Here is a 16,777-nt window from a genome sequence, read left to right on the forward strand (position 1 = left end):
CATACAAAAAACACATTACACATGCAGTTAATTTCAATTTCACTGAAGACACTGACTGAGAGAGGAAAATGTCTACACATGCCAACAACAATAAACCCAGCAAAGTAGCAATTCGTTGCATTCACTACCTACATATGCACACAGATCTGTACATATACCAGCTGCACAGTAGCTACATTTACATATAATCGGAATAAAAGCCTAACGAGAGGGCTGATATATGCTGGTCATCATTCAGCTCATAAACCGTCTATCTGATAATGACTTCCTGGTTTGGTACCACGTAACATAACGTGATGTACATTTTGTTACTGCTGTATTTTCATTTTTTTTTTTTTTTAAAGAAAAAAAAAGAATAATGACACAAAGTCATATGTGTGGTGAGGAGGTAAATGAGACGATACAGGCGGACAGCGAGGGGATGAGTAGACACAGGGAGTGTTTGTTTACTATTAGGGATGCACCGATTAATCGGCCAGTGATCAGAATCGGCTGATTTTCACGTGATCGGCCGATCAGTCAGAATATTCCGATTTTAATAAGCCGAACAAATGCACCCGCATCGCGCAGCATCAGCAACACACGTGCAAGCGGCTACACGCACATGTAGTAGAGTGTAGGGCTGGGCGGTATACCGGTTCACACCGACTACCTTTTTTTTCGTTATGATATGAATTTTCGTAGCGGATTTGAAGTTTTAGCACTCGCATACAGTGGTATACAAATGTGGTTATTCATTTGCTGTGAGCTTTACTGTAGACACAGAGGTAACCAAGCCATGCAGCTAGCACTACACTGTACATGATGTCGCCTGTTACGTGGCTCAGTAAATTCATTCAAAGCTCTGAAAGAACCATGGTCATCATCACAGCACCGGAAACAGGTGAAGCAGATGATGACAATAGAGAAACCGTGCCTTTACCTTGAATATAAATAGGCATTCATTTTAAAAAGGACATCAGTCATGTGTCACATTTCAATGCAGTTTTCTTTAATTCACTATGTGGAGCACTTTCTCTCCTCCCTCTATATCTGTAGTTCCTCCCTGATGAAAGAAGCTGTCTTTGAGATGATGTAACTGATGTTCTCTTTGGCAGCACGTATTTCAAAGTGTCACTGAGGAATTCAGAGTTGTATTTTTTTCCACCGTCTAACGGATCCATTGTACTGGGTTGTTTCCCAGTGGCAGGAAACACACACACATGCGTCATAAAAAGCCTGCACTCCAACAGTGGCTGCAGACAATGATATCATTTCCTCATTTCCTGGTTGGACAGGGCCCGTGTTAGATGACCGGGATGTGCATGTTCAACTCTGGAGCACACTGACCCCGAGGACATCGCATCTGTGGCTTTGCGGCACAATTATTCTAGGACTTCCTTTTTCCTTTGATTCTGACCAGAGTTAGCCACATCTGAGTCACTGGGTGTTTCTCGTGCAACCATTGTTCAAAAGCTTTAGGTCACAACTGCAAATGTGCAACCACTGCTGGTAATAAAATGGAAATATTTGGAAATATTTTTTTTTCAATGCACCATATTATAGTTTGACAAAGGATGTTACACACACACATTCAGTTAGCCTGCTGGTACTTGATAGTTTGTTAGGAGAGAAAACAGCCGTGCATTCAGATAACACATTGCCTGCTTTAGGGACGTGTGTCCAGATGAACAAACCAACCATCAATGACGAGCCTAATCCATGAATGGTGGAGGGTTTTTTTTCCCCTAAACTTTTTAATATAGCTGAATTTTCCATGTATACAGTAGTTTCAACACAACTAATATTATGAGGCTTCCTTTACTTTTTATCTGATCACCTGCAAGCACTTTTTTATTGTGGCTTTTCAGCACAACATGAATCTGCGTTCATGCTCCTAATTCTCAGCGAAAACTGTACTTTTGTCACATGGCAATAAGCACGTCCGCTATCGTCAGCTCAAGTTGGTGACTGTAGTCCACAAGAAATTCACCAACACTTATTGTACTGCCACAATTTTAACCTTTGAGTCATTCTGGCTTGCAGGAAATATATCTGGAACATAACACATTTAATCCTTGAGATGATATAGCCAGAGAGCTGGATTGCACCAGTGGGAAGTGCACACAAGTGCTGCATATAATCACGTGAGTCAACATCGCTGTTGATCAGTGTCCACCATACAAAATACGAATGCATACTCATCAGCCATTTAGCCTTGGAATAATAAATCTAAGCTTTCACATTAAAAGGAATTCTCAGCTGTGTCCCTCTCTTTTCCTTGCAGTTGATCAGGGAATTGGTGTCCATTTCATTTGCCTCCTCTCCCCCTGTCTGTTAGTGGTGTTAAAATTATGCCTAGCATGCAGCTTCAGCTGTGAACAGAGCTGGTTCCCCATAAGAGGCACGGTAAGCGAGCAGAGCTGGTGAAGAGCTCGCAGACAGACTGTATAGCCCTGCTCTGGAGTGACTGCCCTGGCCTACTCACACTCAGATGATTAGATAGATATGAAAATGAGAACCAGGAAGACTCTCAGTGTTGTAGATTAAGGTGACAGAGAGCAGCTTCTGAGCCACATGCACACTAGGTGCGTCACTGACAGCACTCTCACTCTTTTCTCTCCTCGAGCCACATGTGTGAGAGAGCACATTCCTCCGTCACCAGCTAAACTCCCATTGACAACATTTGTGACGGCTACGCAGCCGCTCCACCTCCTGCTAGCACCAGCAAAGCTATATTTAGCCTAGCAACAGCGATGACTCACTTCCTGCCTCACTACAAAGCCACTTCCTTGGCTCGTTCCCAGGCGGTTAGTCAAGAGGGGATGTGATTGGCTTTTGCTCGCTCCCGGCTAAATAATTCAGCCTCTAATTTGTCGAGAAGATCGCTTGAATAACTGGCACAGCTATCGGACAACAATCATGTGCTGTCGGACTGACACTGGCCATGCAGTGTGTAATATACAGCCACAAAGCATGCACATGTCCACATATATAGTTAGCACACATGTCTGTGATTAATGGTCATGCATCCCATGCTGTTTATTGTAATCAAACCTGACTATGACATATCACATAATAAATCAGCACGTGATTTCATTATAAATTTACACAAGAGTCAATGCGTATGAATGTTTGAGTATAAGTCTATAAATATGGTGTGTTCAGAGGCCACAGAAAGACACATGTCAAGACCTCACTGTTTCTTAACTATTCCAGAGGAAAAAGCTCTTCCACAATAACATACAGACCTTGCTTAGTTGCTAAGTTACGGTCTCTTAATATCTGCAATTCTGCACGTGGCTTTATATTTTAATTTGTAAAGCCAAAGGAGATCGTTAAGGGCCTGATAGACCTTGACAGAGGTTTGTTCCTCCGACTTGGTGCATCTCATCTACCCAGTAATTAATGCCCCACACTCAGTTTGTAGCACTGTGAGTAACCATGTTTGTTTGGAATATAAAACAAGCAAAACACCATCAACACTTATTAGGTTATGACAGCGAGTTCAGAACAATTGTTACACAATATATCTGTGTATATGTTCATATTGCATATTCTTTAATAAAGTCACTTGTAATCTGATTAGCACAGCTGGCACACAGATAACTTAAGATTAGATTGTGTTACTCCAAAGGTTTCTGAGACGATGGAAAGTTAAAGCTCAACACTTTTTCTGCACAGCTATTTCTTCTTTTCATTCACTGGTGTGTTAATGTTAATAGAACAAATGTTCGTTGTGTTATTTACGCTGTTGCAACTGGAATAAAGGCATGTAATATCTACCTGCTGCCAAGAATCTCGTGTGACATAATGTTTCTATATTAGAGAATGAATCGTAATTTGTGAAAACATGCAGCAGTAAAAGCAGAGGGAAACTTCAAAGAAAAGTATATTCTTGTTGACCTGCCAACCCTTTTTGGACCATTGGCCTCCTCTTAGAACAGTATTAGATCAGCGGTTGAAGGGTAAAAGCAAAAGCACACTGCATGTGTCAAGCACAGCACATGCAAACAGTTACATAAGATTGCCTGTGTGCACATGTTGACAGACACAGCTACAGTAGCTCTAACCTGTTTCCCAGCTGCACTTAGTATGAACCCTCACATCAGGACACAAGGTCCACCTACGAACACCTGATCTGACTGCATCTTATTTCTTTGTCAGATTTTTTGTCAACTCTATCAACTTGGTTGCAACCACTCATCTGACCTACTTTACCAACTCTGGACTCTATAGGTGGTTAATGCCACGCCAACAACATGGTGCCAGTCTCCACAATTAGCAGGTAGTCAAACAGTCAAGAGGAAAAAAGAAGGAAATTCATGAGGAGTGATTTAAAGGGTGTAGGAGTGAACGGTATGGATTACCAAAAATAACAAGATCATGTGTTTGCAAAAGGCAAGTTGGGACAGAGTAGGGTCATTCGTGTGACATGTCACTGCTGTCAGTGTGTCAGTATACCAAGAACAAGCTTGCAGTTCCCAGAGGCAAGTGGTATGACGTCAGAGGGTGGGAGCAGGGTGGAGCTTAAAGCATGGAGGAGAATGCTCTGTGACTCTATAATTAGCCGACACCCTTTAGTCTGGCACATAAATGCCCCCCCCACCAGTCACTCTGCCCTCTCTCCTTAGACCCTCCCCACATCATCACCTCTACCCTATAATCCCCAACAGCTTTCCATGGCCTCAGTAGGTGTGCAACAGGGTAGCATTCCTCACTGCAGCGTCATGGGTATAGTCTCGACAGCATATGTGCCAGGCCCATCATATGTGTCTATATTTGACACATGGACCTAGTTGTCAGCAAGCTGGATGCCACAGTGCAGCCTTGTCGTCTCCTGGGCTCCACGAGCTCCAACGGTTGACAGTGACAGGCAAAGAGGGACTTCCCTGCTATGATGTAGTGTACAAATGCATTTATTGGGGGCAAAATGTACAAGGGGAGATTGTGCAGCCGACAGGCATAAGCAGCAACGAAGGAGCCATAACAAAGCTAAGATAGCAGTGTTTTTACAAGAAAAGACATTTGTGCTGACGTATTTGCTACCAAGCTTTGGACAGCCAATTCAAAAACATAATGCTCCAACTGGGTGGCAGACGTTTGTTGCACTAACTTATGCCCTTGTAACATGATGGTGGTGGTGGACATCTCTCTTTACAGCATGTTGCTTGTGTTTAATGTGCCACCATAATCAGAGTTTTGGATTTTACTTGAGTGAAGTATCTGACCAATACAGTATAATAAAGTATTATATCAATATTGATGCCAAGTATCGTATTGACTCATTCCCATTTGCTACTTGGAGGTTATGTCTGTTTGTCCATGGGTTTGACTTTTCATAGAATTACTATTGAACCTATTTTCAAGAGGAATCCAATAGGTTTTACAGCTGCTCTGAATAAGCAGGTGGGCAGAGAGAATTGTATCAGTTGGTAGAGCTCTTTAGGCACATCATAAGTGAAAGCTACTGTATTCTACAACTCTTATTGTAGAAAAGAGCTTAGTTAGTAAATACACACTAGGCACGGAGAGCCTTAAAGTATTCTTGAAAATGAAAATCTAGCAGTAACAAACCAGCCTGAGATCAAGGTAATACCACAAGGCAAATTCCCTAATATCGAATAGGAGACGTGTAAATTAGACTAAATCTTTACACAATTAATACCTTATGATTCTTTACGAGGACTTTTTAATATTCTTTTTTTTAAGTACCTGAGATCTTTTTTTGGGGACTAAAATGTCCATGAAACACAAAAGAAAAATAAAGAATATATAGCAGACTGACCTTATCACCACTGGAGTAGAAGAAGTAACGCAGGCGGACTATGTTGCAGTGGTCCAACTTTCTCATGATCTGCAGCTCGCGGTTCTATAACAAAGCAAAACATGAAAGACAAGTTAAATTTATTTGAGTTTCAGACACTTGACACAAACTTGCAATTCTTACAGTGATAAAGTGACTATTTAGGGGTCAGTGAAAGCTTTTGCTTGGACACAGAGCAGAAAAAAACAATGGTTAAATGCAAGTGCAATCTACCTGACATGTATGTATACAGTATGTTAGCGTATCAGGCTTCAGCAGTAATGATCTGCCTTGTCACTGTCACAAGCTCAGCAAAATGGTTTGTCACAGATCACAGACCGTTAACTGTGTTAACAAGAAGAAAAAACAATATTCCTTCATTCATGGAAGATTGGATCCCACACAATAAGACATAACACAGTTATGTACCAGGAGGCATGTTGCCTGTTCAAACAGGCAGTGACAACTATGAAAGAAAAAAAAACCTCGAAAGCACAGATTGTTGTGTAAATAAATGTGTAGTGAAATCCTGAGATGAGCCACAGGATATCACAGGGCTAACTAAAGCACTCAAATATGATATAATTTATATTCATAACCAGCATGTACATGCAAGAAATTGTTGTGCATATGGACTTTCTCAACAATGGGCACAAATTCAAGCATTACATAAACCGCATACCAGCTTCCTTATAGTCAGTTATATAGATTTTTTTTTTTTTTTAGAATTTCGCTCTGCAGGTTCTTGGAACAGTGTATTGTTCACATGTTAGAACTTGTTTCTGTAATGAAGAATATTTGAAGTAACAATCTAAACAGGATTTAAATCGGCTTATAGTCGATTATAGAGAGTGCAAATTCAGGTGTATATTCCTTTCCCTCCCGCTCAGGGCAGCCATGCGGGGAAAAAAAACGTCTCAAGCAATGCACGGTAAATCTGCAAGGCACACTTAACGAACCCTCGCTGTATCATTCACAAGAAAAGCACCATGCAATATAAACACACAGCACCCGGCGCTCCTCCTGTGTTCTCATCAGAGGGTAATAACGTAAAGAATGAGAGCCACACTCCATCCCAATCAAGACAGACTTGTGTTTCTATCAAATAATATTTGACAGAAATTAAGCCGTTTGCGACAACTGGATGGAACATTATCACATTGGAGCTGTGACTGTGGTGGGGGGCCGGAGGCATGCGCTCGTGGGGGTAGAGGGTTTGAATTAATTGAAAAAATTACGAGTCATTATATATCAGTTCGAACTTAATTTTTGGAAAAACGGACAGTCCTCATAGGTGTACACAGTGTTATAATAGTATTATTTTCTATTTGACTGGTTTCTTTTAACATTGTGTCCATTGATATGAATTAAAATCACATTTTGCAAGGACATCGGCTAAATATCCCTATCGTCAAAATAAAACATAAAAATATATATTTTTTTGCAAATGTCGCCCGACACAAGATGAAAGACAAGGTGCCAATCTATCACAGGGGTCAACAAATAGAAAACAAAGAACAGTTTACACATACAGTCAGTTTAGTGTCTTCAATTAACCTAACCTCAAATTTGTCTTTGGCCTGTGCGAGGAAGGAAAATCCCACATACAAATTCAAAGACAAAAAGGCCCTCAGTTGAACTGGAATTCAACTTCCCAGATTCCCAGTGACCTTCTTGCTGTGAGGCAATGATGCCAACCACTAGATCACCATGTGGATTTGGTGTAATAAAAGACAAAACAATCACTGCCTGTGATGCCGGCTGACTACCTGACTGATGGACCAGGACCATGCTGGCTGATGCAGAGAAAACTGCAGCTGTTCTTCCACACGTGTGTCTCGCCTCTTTGAGGCTGGAAATCCCACTCATTAATTTTTGAACAGAGCAGAGTGAGCCGTCTGTCCGCCACTCTTCCTGATGCATTAAAAAGGATGTGTGGTTCACCCATTTTTTTTTTACACATACAAACCCCCCAACCCCCAACACACACATCAGATTATTGAGTGACATCATGGCATATGGGTCACAGACGAGCCATTGAACCATCGGGAGCTGCAGGCAACACCCTCGTCTTCTTGCAGTGGCTTAGTGGGAGTGTCAGTGTGGTTATGTGTGAGAAAGACGGGCAGTTCCATAATACTGCAGTCATTCCTGCTGACCTGTCATCCTCCAGTGTGTCAGCAGACCAGCCAGTGGAGAGACAGAAAGAGACAGAGAGAAGCAGAAAAAGACAGATGGAGAGAAAAAAAGAAAGAGAGACAGAATGCTCCAGTTGCAAGCTGCACCTGAGTGCTTCAATCTGCTCATGTGTACTGCCAAATCCACATCCACTGTCCAAAAACACCGATCTCACACTACACATACAACCATGTTTTACTGCTATAAAACATCGCTACACTGTTCATAGTGAAATTATTTTAAATGCATCGAGAAGAAAAAAAACCTAAAGGATACATTTAATATTGTGAAAAGACTTGCAGGTCAATGTGAGCACATCAAATTTAATGTCCAACATGATTCTTGTAAACCTACTCTCTGGCTCTTTATACTTCGACTTCCCTGCCTGTTCCCATGGCAACATAAATCATTAAAGAAGGGGTCACAAAGCATTTCCATGAACCAGCTGACCACTGAAGTTTTAAAGAAATGAGTATTGACACACGTGGGTCTCCTGTCAGTATTATAGCAGCAGGGCTGTGTACTCAAAAAATGCTTTATCATAAAGAACATCCAGTGCAATGATGTGGCTCATTGGTGTTTTTAAATTACCTTTGGTCAACAATGAACGCCCGTAAAAAGGCTATAGAGACAATTACTGTTAACATTGTTGGTGCCGTTTTTTGTGATTTGTTGGCAAGAAGAAAATGTTGCATAAGAATGACTACCACCAAATGTACTGTGTGCATGTGTGAGAGAGAGAGAATGAGCATCCACTTTCCAATAGGCTGATATGTGATACCTCAGATGGGAGAGAAGGACCCATCCCATAATGCACCAAGAGCCGAGTGTAAGCCCACCGAGACTCTCACTCGTTCATCAGTGACACATCAACACAAATCCAATTCACAAGATCAACATTATTCCCATGTTTGAGCATGTGTGACACAGATCCAATCAGACAGAATAAAACAGCAAAAAACATTTTAAGACCATTCACAAGAAAGTAGAACACAGGCACGTTTAGTGTGGGGAGAAAAAAAAGGAGAAGCAACAAAAGAATACAACCATGTGTGGTTTCAGGCGACCATTGAGCCGTTTAAAATGCAAACTGCTCATGTGTTCTAACCACAGGCTAACAAGAAGTGCGGTATATGACTTCACCTTGGCCAGCATTGGGTCACAGAGAGCAGTAGAGTGAGAGTGAGTGTGTGAAACCATAACAATCATTGCGTATTCAGTGACAGATGGCCAACTCCCCCCCCTCCTCCCCCCGGGATGCCAAGGAACAGCACCTAGTGAAAAATGTGTTGAACCTCCGTTAGGTTAAGCCCAGGGCAGTGAGTATTTAACAGGTTGGCTCAGCGCAGCAGTGGCAGTCCCAGGGAGAAAAAAAAATGTTACGCGCAAACACGTGACTAATTTCAGATAATATCATATAAGTCCTGTCCTCTCTCCTCATCACAGCTTGCGAATAAAACACACTGAAACCACTGCATAGACATAAATCAGCAAGCAAGAAACTGAGTGATAGTGAATCAAATTAGAATCCAATGATAGAACAATTACACATACTATATAAGTGTAATTACTCAATCAAATGAGATTTAGTTTTTCAATTTACAGAGTCCAATTTGCCTAATCCTGAAACCTGCATGCCTTTGGACGGTGGAAGGAACCTGGAGAAAACCCACCCGCACACACACAGGGAGAACATGCAAACTCCAAGCAGTGTTTTCAAACTAAAACGGGGCCATCATTTTCAAACTTGATTTTAGGGACACTAAAACACCAGGGTAGCATGGACGGCACATGTATCACCAGCAGAATGGATGTTTTTCTAATGAAAATGGAGTAGTGTGGATGTAGACAAACTCAAAGAAATAAATAAAAAATAATTTCTGAAATTTTTACTTCGAAAGCCCACTCTTAAAACTGTACAAAGAAAATAAAATAGCAAGAAGACTGTCAAGGTTTTTCGACACACACGTGGGAAACATTAGTCACACATTCTATTGCATCATCTTGCCTGTGCACTTTGTGCTGTAAAAGTCAGAGCATGTGTGATATTAACCAAGGCGGTGTATCTGATTGCATACACAGAAATGCCTCAGACTCAGTTCTGACTCCCCAGGACAGATTTGTCAATTTCTCAGTAACTAACTGAGGTATTGCACCTACAATGAATAAAGCATGAAGTTTGTGGTGGTTTTGCTTTTTTTATCCACAGCCCAAGACACTATTTTTGGAACATGGGTCGCTGAGTGAAAAAATACCACTTGTGAATTTTCATGTACAAAACCAACAGGTACCTGGCATACTGTATGTACTACAGTGTTTAGATTAGTGTTGGGAGGTTTTGTATGGATGGAAGAAACGATGCCCTGTTTACGGAAAACTGTAAGACTGAAAAACAAAACTTATGGGACTAACCCTGCCAACCACTAGATCACCATGTGGATTTGGTGTAATAAAAGACAAAACAATCACTGCCTGTGATGCCGGCTGACTACCTGACTGATGGACCAGGACCATGCTGGCTGATGCAGAGAAAACTGCAGCTGTTCTTCCACACGTGTGTCTCGCCTCTTTGAGGCTGGAAATCCCACTCATTAATTTTTGAACAGAGCAGAGTGAGCCGTCTGTCCGCCACTCTTCCTGATGCATTAAAAAGGATGTGTGGTTCACCCATTTTTTTTTTACACATACAAACCCCCCAACCCCCAACACACACATCAGATTATTGAGTGACATCATGGCATATGGGTCACAGACGAGCCATTGAACCATCGGGAGCTGCAGGCAACACCCTCGTCTTCTTGCAGTGGCTTAGTGGGAGTGTCAGTGTGGTTATGTGTGAGAAAGACGGGCAGTTCCATAATACTGCAGTCATTCCTGCTGACCTGTCATCCTCCAGTGTGTCAGCAGACCAGCCAGTGGAGAGACAGAAAGAGACAGAGAGAAGCAGAAAAAGACAGATGGAGATGGGGGGAAAAAAAGAAAGAGAGACAGAATGCTCCAGTTGCAAGCTGCACCTGAGTGCTTCAATCTGCTCATGTGTACTGCCAAATCCACATCCACTGTCCAAAAACACCGATCTCACACTACACATACAACCATGTTTTACTGCTATAAAACATCGCTACACTGTTCATAGTGAAATTATTTTAAATGCATCGAGAAGAAAAAAAACCTAAAGGATACATTTAATATTGTGAAAAGACTTGCAGGTCAATGTGAGCACATCAAATTTAATGTCCAACATGATTCTTGTAAACCTACTCTCTGGCTCTTTATACTTCGACTTCCCTGCCTGTTCCCATGGCAACATAAATCATTAAAGAAGGGGTCACAAAGCATTTCCATGAACCAGCTGACCACTGAAGTTTTAAAGAAATGAGTATTGACACACGTGGGTCTCCTGTCAGTATTATAGCAGCAGGGCTGTGTACTCAAAAAATGCTTTATCATAAAGAACATCCAGTGCAATGATGTGGCTCATTGGTGTTTTTAAATTACCTTTGGTCAACAATGAACGCCCGTAAAAAGGCTATAGAGACAATTACTGTTAACATTGTTGGTGCTGTTTTTTGTGATTTGTTGGCAAGAAGAAAATGTTGCATAAGAATGACTACCACCAAATGTACTGTGTGCATGTGTGAGAGAGAGAGAATGAGCATCCACTTTCCAATAGGCTGATATGTGATACCTCAGATGGGAGAGAAGGACCCATCCCATAATGCACCAAGAGCCGAGTGTAAGCCCACCGAGACTCTCACTCGTTCATCAGTGACACATCAACACAAATCCAATTCACAAGATCAACATTATTCCCATGTTTGAGCATGTGTGACACAGATCCAATCAGACAGAATAAAACAGCAAAAAACATTTTAAGACCATTCACAAGAAAGTAGAACACAGGCACGTTTAGTGTGGGGAGAAAAAAAAGGAGAAGCAACAAAAGAATACAACCATGTGTGGTTTCAGGCGACCATTGAGCCGTTTAAAATGCAAACTGCTCATGTGTTCTAACCACAGGCTAACAAGAAGTGCGGTATATGACTTCACCTTGGCCAGCATTGGGTCACAGAGAGCAGTAGAGTGAGAGTGAGTGTGTGAAACCATAACAATCATTGCGTATTCAGTGACAGATGGCCAACTCCCCCCCCTCCTCCCCCCGGGATGCCAAGGAACAGCACCTAGTGAAAAATGTGTTGAACCTCCGTTAGGTTAAGCCCAGGGCAGTGAGTATTTAACAGGTTGGCTCAGCGCAGCAGTGGCAGTCCCAGGGAGAAAAAAAAATGTTACGCGCAAACACGTGACTAATTTCAGATAATATCATATAAGTCCTGTCCTCTCTCCTCATCACAGCTTGCGAATAAAACACACTGAAACCACTGCATAGACATAAATCAGCAAGCAAGAAACTGAGTGATAGTGAATCAAATTAGAATCCAATGATAGAACAATTACACATACTATATAAGTGTAATTACTCAATCAAATGAGATTTAGTTTTTCAATTTACAGAGTCCAATTTGCCTAATCCTGAAACCTGCATGCCTTTGGACGGTGGAAGGAACCTGGAGAAAACCCACCCGCACACACACAGGGAGAACATGCAAACTCCAAGCAGTGTTTTCAAACTAAAACGGGGCCATCATTTTCAAACTTGATTTTAGGGACACTAAAACACCAGGGTAGCATGGACGGCACATGTATCACCAGCAGAATGGATGTTTTTCTAATGAAAATGGAGTAGTGTGGATGTAGACAAACTCAAAGAAATAAATAAAAAATAATTTCTGAAATTTTTACTTCGAAAGCCCACTCTTAAAACTGTACAAAGAAAATAAAATAGCAAGAAGACTGTCAAGGTTTTTCGACACACACGTGGGAAACATTAGTCACACATTCTATTGCATCATCTTGCCTGTGCACTTTGTGCTGTAAAAGTCAGAGCATGTGTGATATTAACCAAGGCGGTGTATCTGATTGCATACACAGAAATGCCTCAGACTCAGTTCTGACTCCCCAGGACAGATTTGTCAATTTCTCAGTAACTAACTGAGGTATTGCACCTACAATGAATAAAGCATGAAGTTTGTGGTGGTTTTGCTTTTTTTATCCACAGCCCAAGACACTATTTTTGGAACATGGGTCGCTGAGTGAAAAAATACCACTTGTGAATTTTCATGTACAAAACCAACAGGTACCTGGCATACTGTATGTACTACAGTGTTTAGATTAGTGTTGGGAGGTTTTGTATGGATGGAAGAAACGATGCCCTGTTTACGGAAAACTGTAAGACTGAAAAACAAAACTTATGGGACAGTATATGACATCAGCCACAGAGGCTACTGGGAGCTAACAGCAGTTAGCATTTGGAAAAGTGATCATTTGCAGGCTCTAGCAGGCACATAGCCGTCATATACAACATCAAATATAAATATATAACAAATCCTCTGAGGCTGGTTTGTTAGTTTGTGTAGAACTCTTTGCTGCACTGTGGAGCCAAGAATAGAACTTTTCACGGACTGTGTTTTATCTCCTGTACTTAGACTGAGGACCACAAAATCACGAGTGAGTCATCTTTTTTCACACTTTGGCGACTGGTAGGGCCTCCAGAGTCCCAAATATAAGTATTAAAATGATTAAAAAGTTTATTTTGCATAATATGGGACCTTTAAGCCTATTCATGTTGGTGCAGCCCTAACCCATACACATATACATATATATATACACAACTTAATGAGAATCCACACAGCTGTCCTGCAGGCCTGGCAGTCTCAGCTCTTCAATCTGTGTGTTGTAAAAAAAAGCAGCGGGGGACACTGAGGCCCCCCGACCTGAGGAGCAGAGACAATGTTGCCCCAGCAGAGGAACAACAAGCCATCATTCAAATCTATTCACAGCACAGGAGGAGGATTCCAGCAGAGCTTTGCTTGGACGGAAATATGACATTTCCTCATTGGTTACTGAGGCAAACCTGACATAAGGGTTAATGGGTTCAAGTTTGTTTGTGGGAGACCGGGCCCTCCTGCCATCAACACACACACACAAAGTTTCTGCAGGAAAATACATCAAAGCAGGAACGTGTCGCAGCCTTGAAAGGTTTTTTCTTTGGTTTTCTCTCATCTTGCAGATTCTCTGATCTCACTGTTCTTGTGAAAGAACACACCATTCATGCCGCTCACAGTTACTAGGTTCACAATCTCAGGAAAGGAGATCATCGTCAGCATTTATGCACTGCTTTTCTTGTTCCTTCCCTTTTTCATTATTGACAAGTGAGAAAGTTGAGTGAGCTTGAAGATAAAGTACTGTATTTGTGTGGAGTAATGAGTGAATGTTTTACCTTAAACCTCTTGTCTTGCAAGACCTTCTTAATGGCCACCAACTCTCCAGAGTCGCACAGTTTCGCCTGGTACACGACGCCGAATGAGCCGTTGCCGATAACCTTCGTGTCCGTGTAGCTCACCTCCTGTGGCCGGTCAGGGCCTTGGCCTGGAGTGGCTACGACTGTTGTTACTTTACTTCCATCCTTGTCTCCTAAAAAGAGAGACACGAAACAGGAGATGGTCAGAACATGGTAGTAATTAAGCAAATTATCAGCATTAGTCATTATCAAAATGAATCATCTTATGGCAAATGAGTATGTCTGCTGTCAACTGTCTTGGCTGAGAGAACAATATAAGTATTTCCAGGTCTCTTTGTTCTTCTGTGTCAGAAAAACTAAACATGTCTGATTTCTGAACAAAAAACATTTGAGGACACGATGATCACAAACGATGATCCAGATTTGCACAATTTATTTTTTGAGATTTTATGGCCCATTCAATTAATTGAAAAAATAATTGATTGAAATAAATTGAAGTAAGTTGCAGTCCTACTGACCCAAACAAACCATTATATTGTACAAATACCTCCAGTATAAAAGTTGAGACAATAATGACTCCCTTTAGTTAAATGCACCTTTAGAATAAAGGCACAATATTGCTGCCTTGAACAGTCTGTGTAAGAGGGGTTAAAGGCTAAAGTTCAGCCATCAGCAAGCAGATAAAAAGACAACCAGACAAGATTGCGTGTTGTACAAACGTGATGCCTCTAGATCGTGGAAAGAAAGACAAATGCTCCAAATATCACCTGCATCCTACCACATGACTTAAAGTAGGTCATACTAGTGCACATCGTGAAATCATCTTGAGTGAGGTGCTGAGAGATTTGTCAACAGGTCACAGTGGGCACAAAATCATGCAGATGAGTGGATTAGCGCTGCTTAATAAGCATGGCCTGGTATTATTTAATAGAAATGTCATGTGCCGCGGCGTGCTGTGGTAGTAGAACAACATCACACTGAGAACACTGGCAAGAATACGGGGAGGACATGAACACTTTGTGCTGACTTCTGGCAAAACACCAGCCTGATGCTAGTCATTGTGCAAGTTTTAAAAACTACAAAATGCAAGGTTTAAACTATTAAACAAAAAGAAAAAAAGAAAGACTATATTTTGAAAAAGCCAGAGATTTAGTGGCCTGATGCATTTACTTATATATGCAACCATGTGAACCTTGAAAAAATGTGCCCAACAGACAGTCCAAATACTGAAAAGGTGATTACCAAAACACGAGGAAAGGGGAGGGAACTAAAAGTGAGATGAAGGGGAATAAGACGAACAGACCTTTCTTTCTCCGGGACCATGTCCAATTTTGTAATAACAGAAATAGATTTTCTATATGAGAGAGACGGAGAGAGAGAGAGAGAAATATTCCAGCAGGGCTTTTTCTACAACGCCTCTGCAATTCCTCAAACCGTGAGAAAAATCTGTGCACACACAGGCACCTCAGAGACTGCATTTTCTTGCGTATATTGCCGTTTGAGTGGAGTATGACCCTTTGACACAATAATCTGGTCAAAATGAAAAAAATAATCATTTTCATAATCTGTCTGATTCCATTCCATTCATTTAATGAAATGTTCAACATTCAAACAAACAAAGAGCATCACTTCACATACAGTGAAAGAAATGATCCTCAGATGTGATGCATTAGAAAATAGTATAATGAAACAAAAACCATGCAACATGCAGTGGCTATGTTTTCAATCAGCCAGTCACAAACATACACTGTAACTAGTGATACAAAACACAGCACATGTGAATATATGATATGATTCAACTACAAGTGAGACAGTAGAGAGAGACAGCTGTTTAGCCAAAGGTATCAATTTATTCAGGTCAAAAAGGGCAGCTCAGGCCTAAAAATGGACACAGCTAATGTCCAAACAGCAAAGTCTTTGAGCAGTTGCCGGCCATCATTTGTGGTTGGGTATACGTCAAAGATTCCAACTTATAGTGTCCAATCAAAAATAATCAAAATATATGCTTAGATGCGTTAAACATTGGTATTTTTTATTGACATTAAGCTGGATTATTAATGGCTGAATGGTGTATTCAATTTATTACTAAATTTGATATTATCAGAAACGTTTTTATTTAAGGACAAAAGAAGGCACGTGATGACATAATGACTGCGGATACACATTAAATTGACCAAGCGCTTGGTCCAGAAAATGTGTCTACATATTAATCAATAATGAAAATAATCAATAGTTGCTGCCCTAAAAAGGACCAAGCATTTGTTACCAACACATTTCTGTTCCCGATTCAAATCAGGATCCGTGTTTTATAAATGTTATTATAAAAAAATCAAAGGTGCATTATGGAATATATCTAAAGCAACTGGCCTTTAAATCCTCCTATTGTCACAGAGACTCAGGAATAATGTTCATATAACAAACTGAACTCACCAACAACAACAGTACAGCCAAAATAT

The 16,777-nt window shown here is 41.0% G+C and overlaps 1 protein-coding gene across 1 annotated transcript in view; it reads right to left on the bottom strand.

Annotated features, from left to right (window-relative positions):
- Positions 1-16,777, bottom strand: part of gsk3ba (glycogen synthase kinase 3 beta-a) — a 32,131-nt gene that overhangs the window by 9,255 nt on the left and 6,099 nt on the right. The window contains exons 2-3 of the mRNA XM_083908278.1: positions 14,301-14,494; positions 5,768-5,851 (exon numbers count right to left, since the gene is read on the bottom strand). Coding sequence (XP_083764404.1) covers positions 5,768-5,851; positions 14,301-14,494 — 278 coding nt within the window. The remainder of the gene's footprint in view (positions 1-5,767; positions 5,852-14,300; positions 14,495-16,777) is intronic.

This window comes from Microchirus variegatus (assembly GCF_963457635.1).
Source record: "Microchirus variegatus genome assembly, chromosome: 22".
Classification (NCBI taxonomy): domain Eukaryota; kingdom Metazoa; phylum Chordata; class Actinopteri; order Pleuronectiformes; family Soleidae; genus Microchirus; species Microchirus variegatus.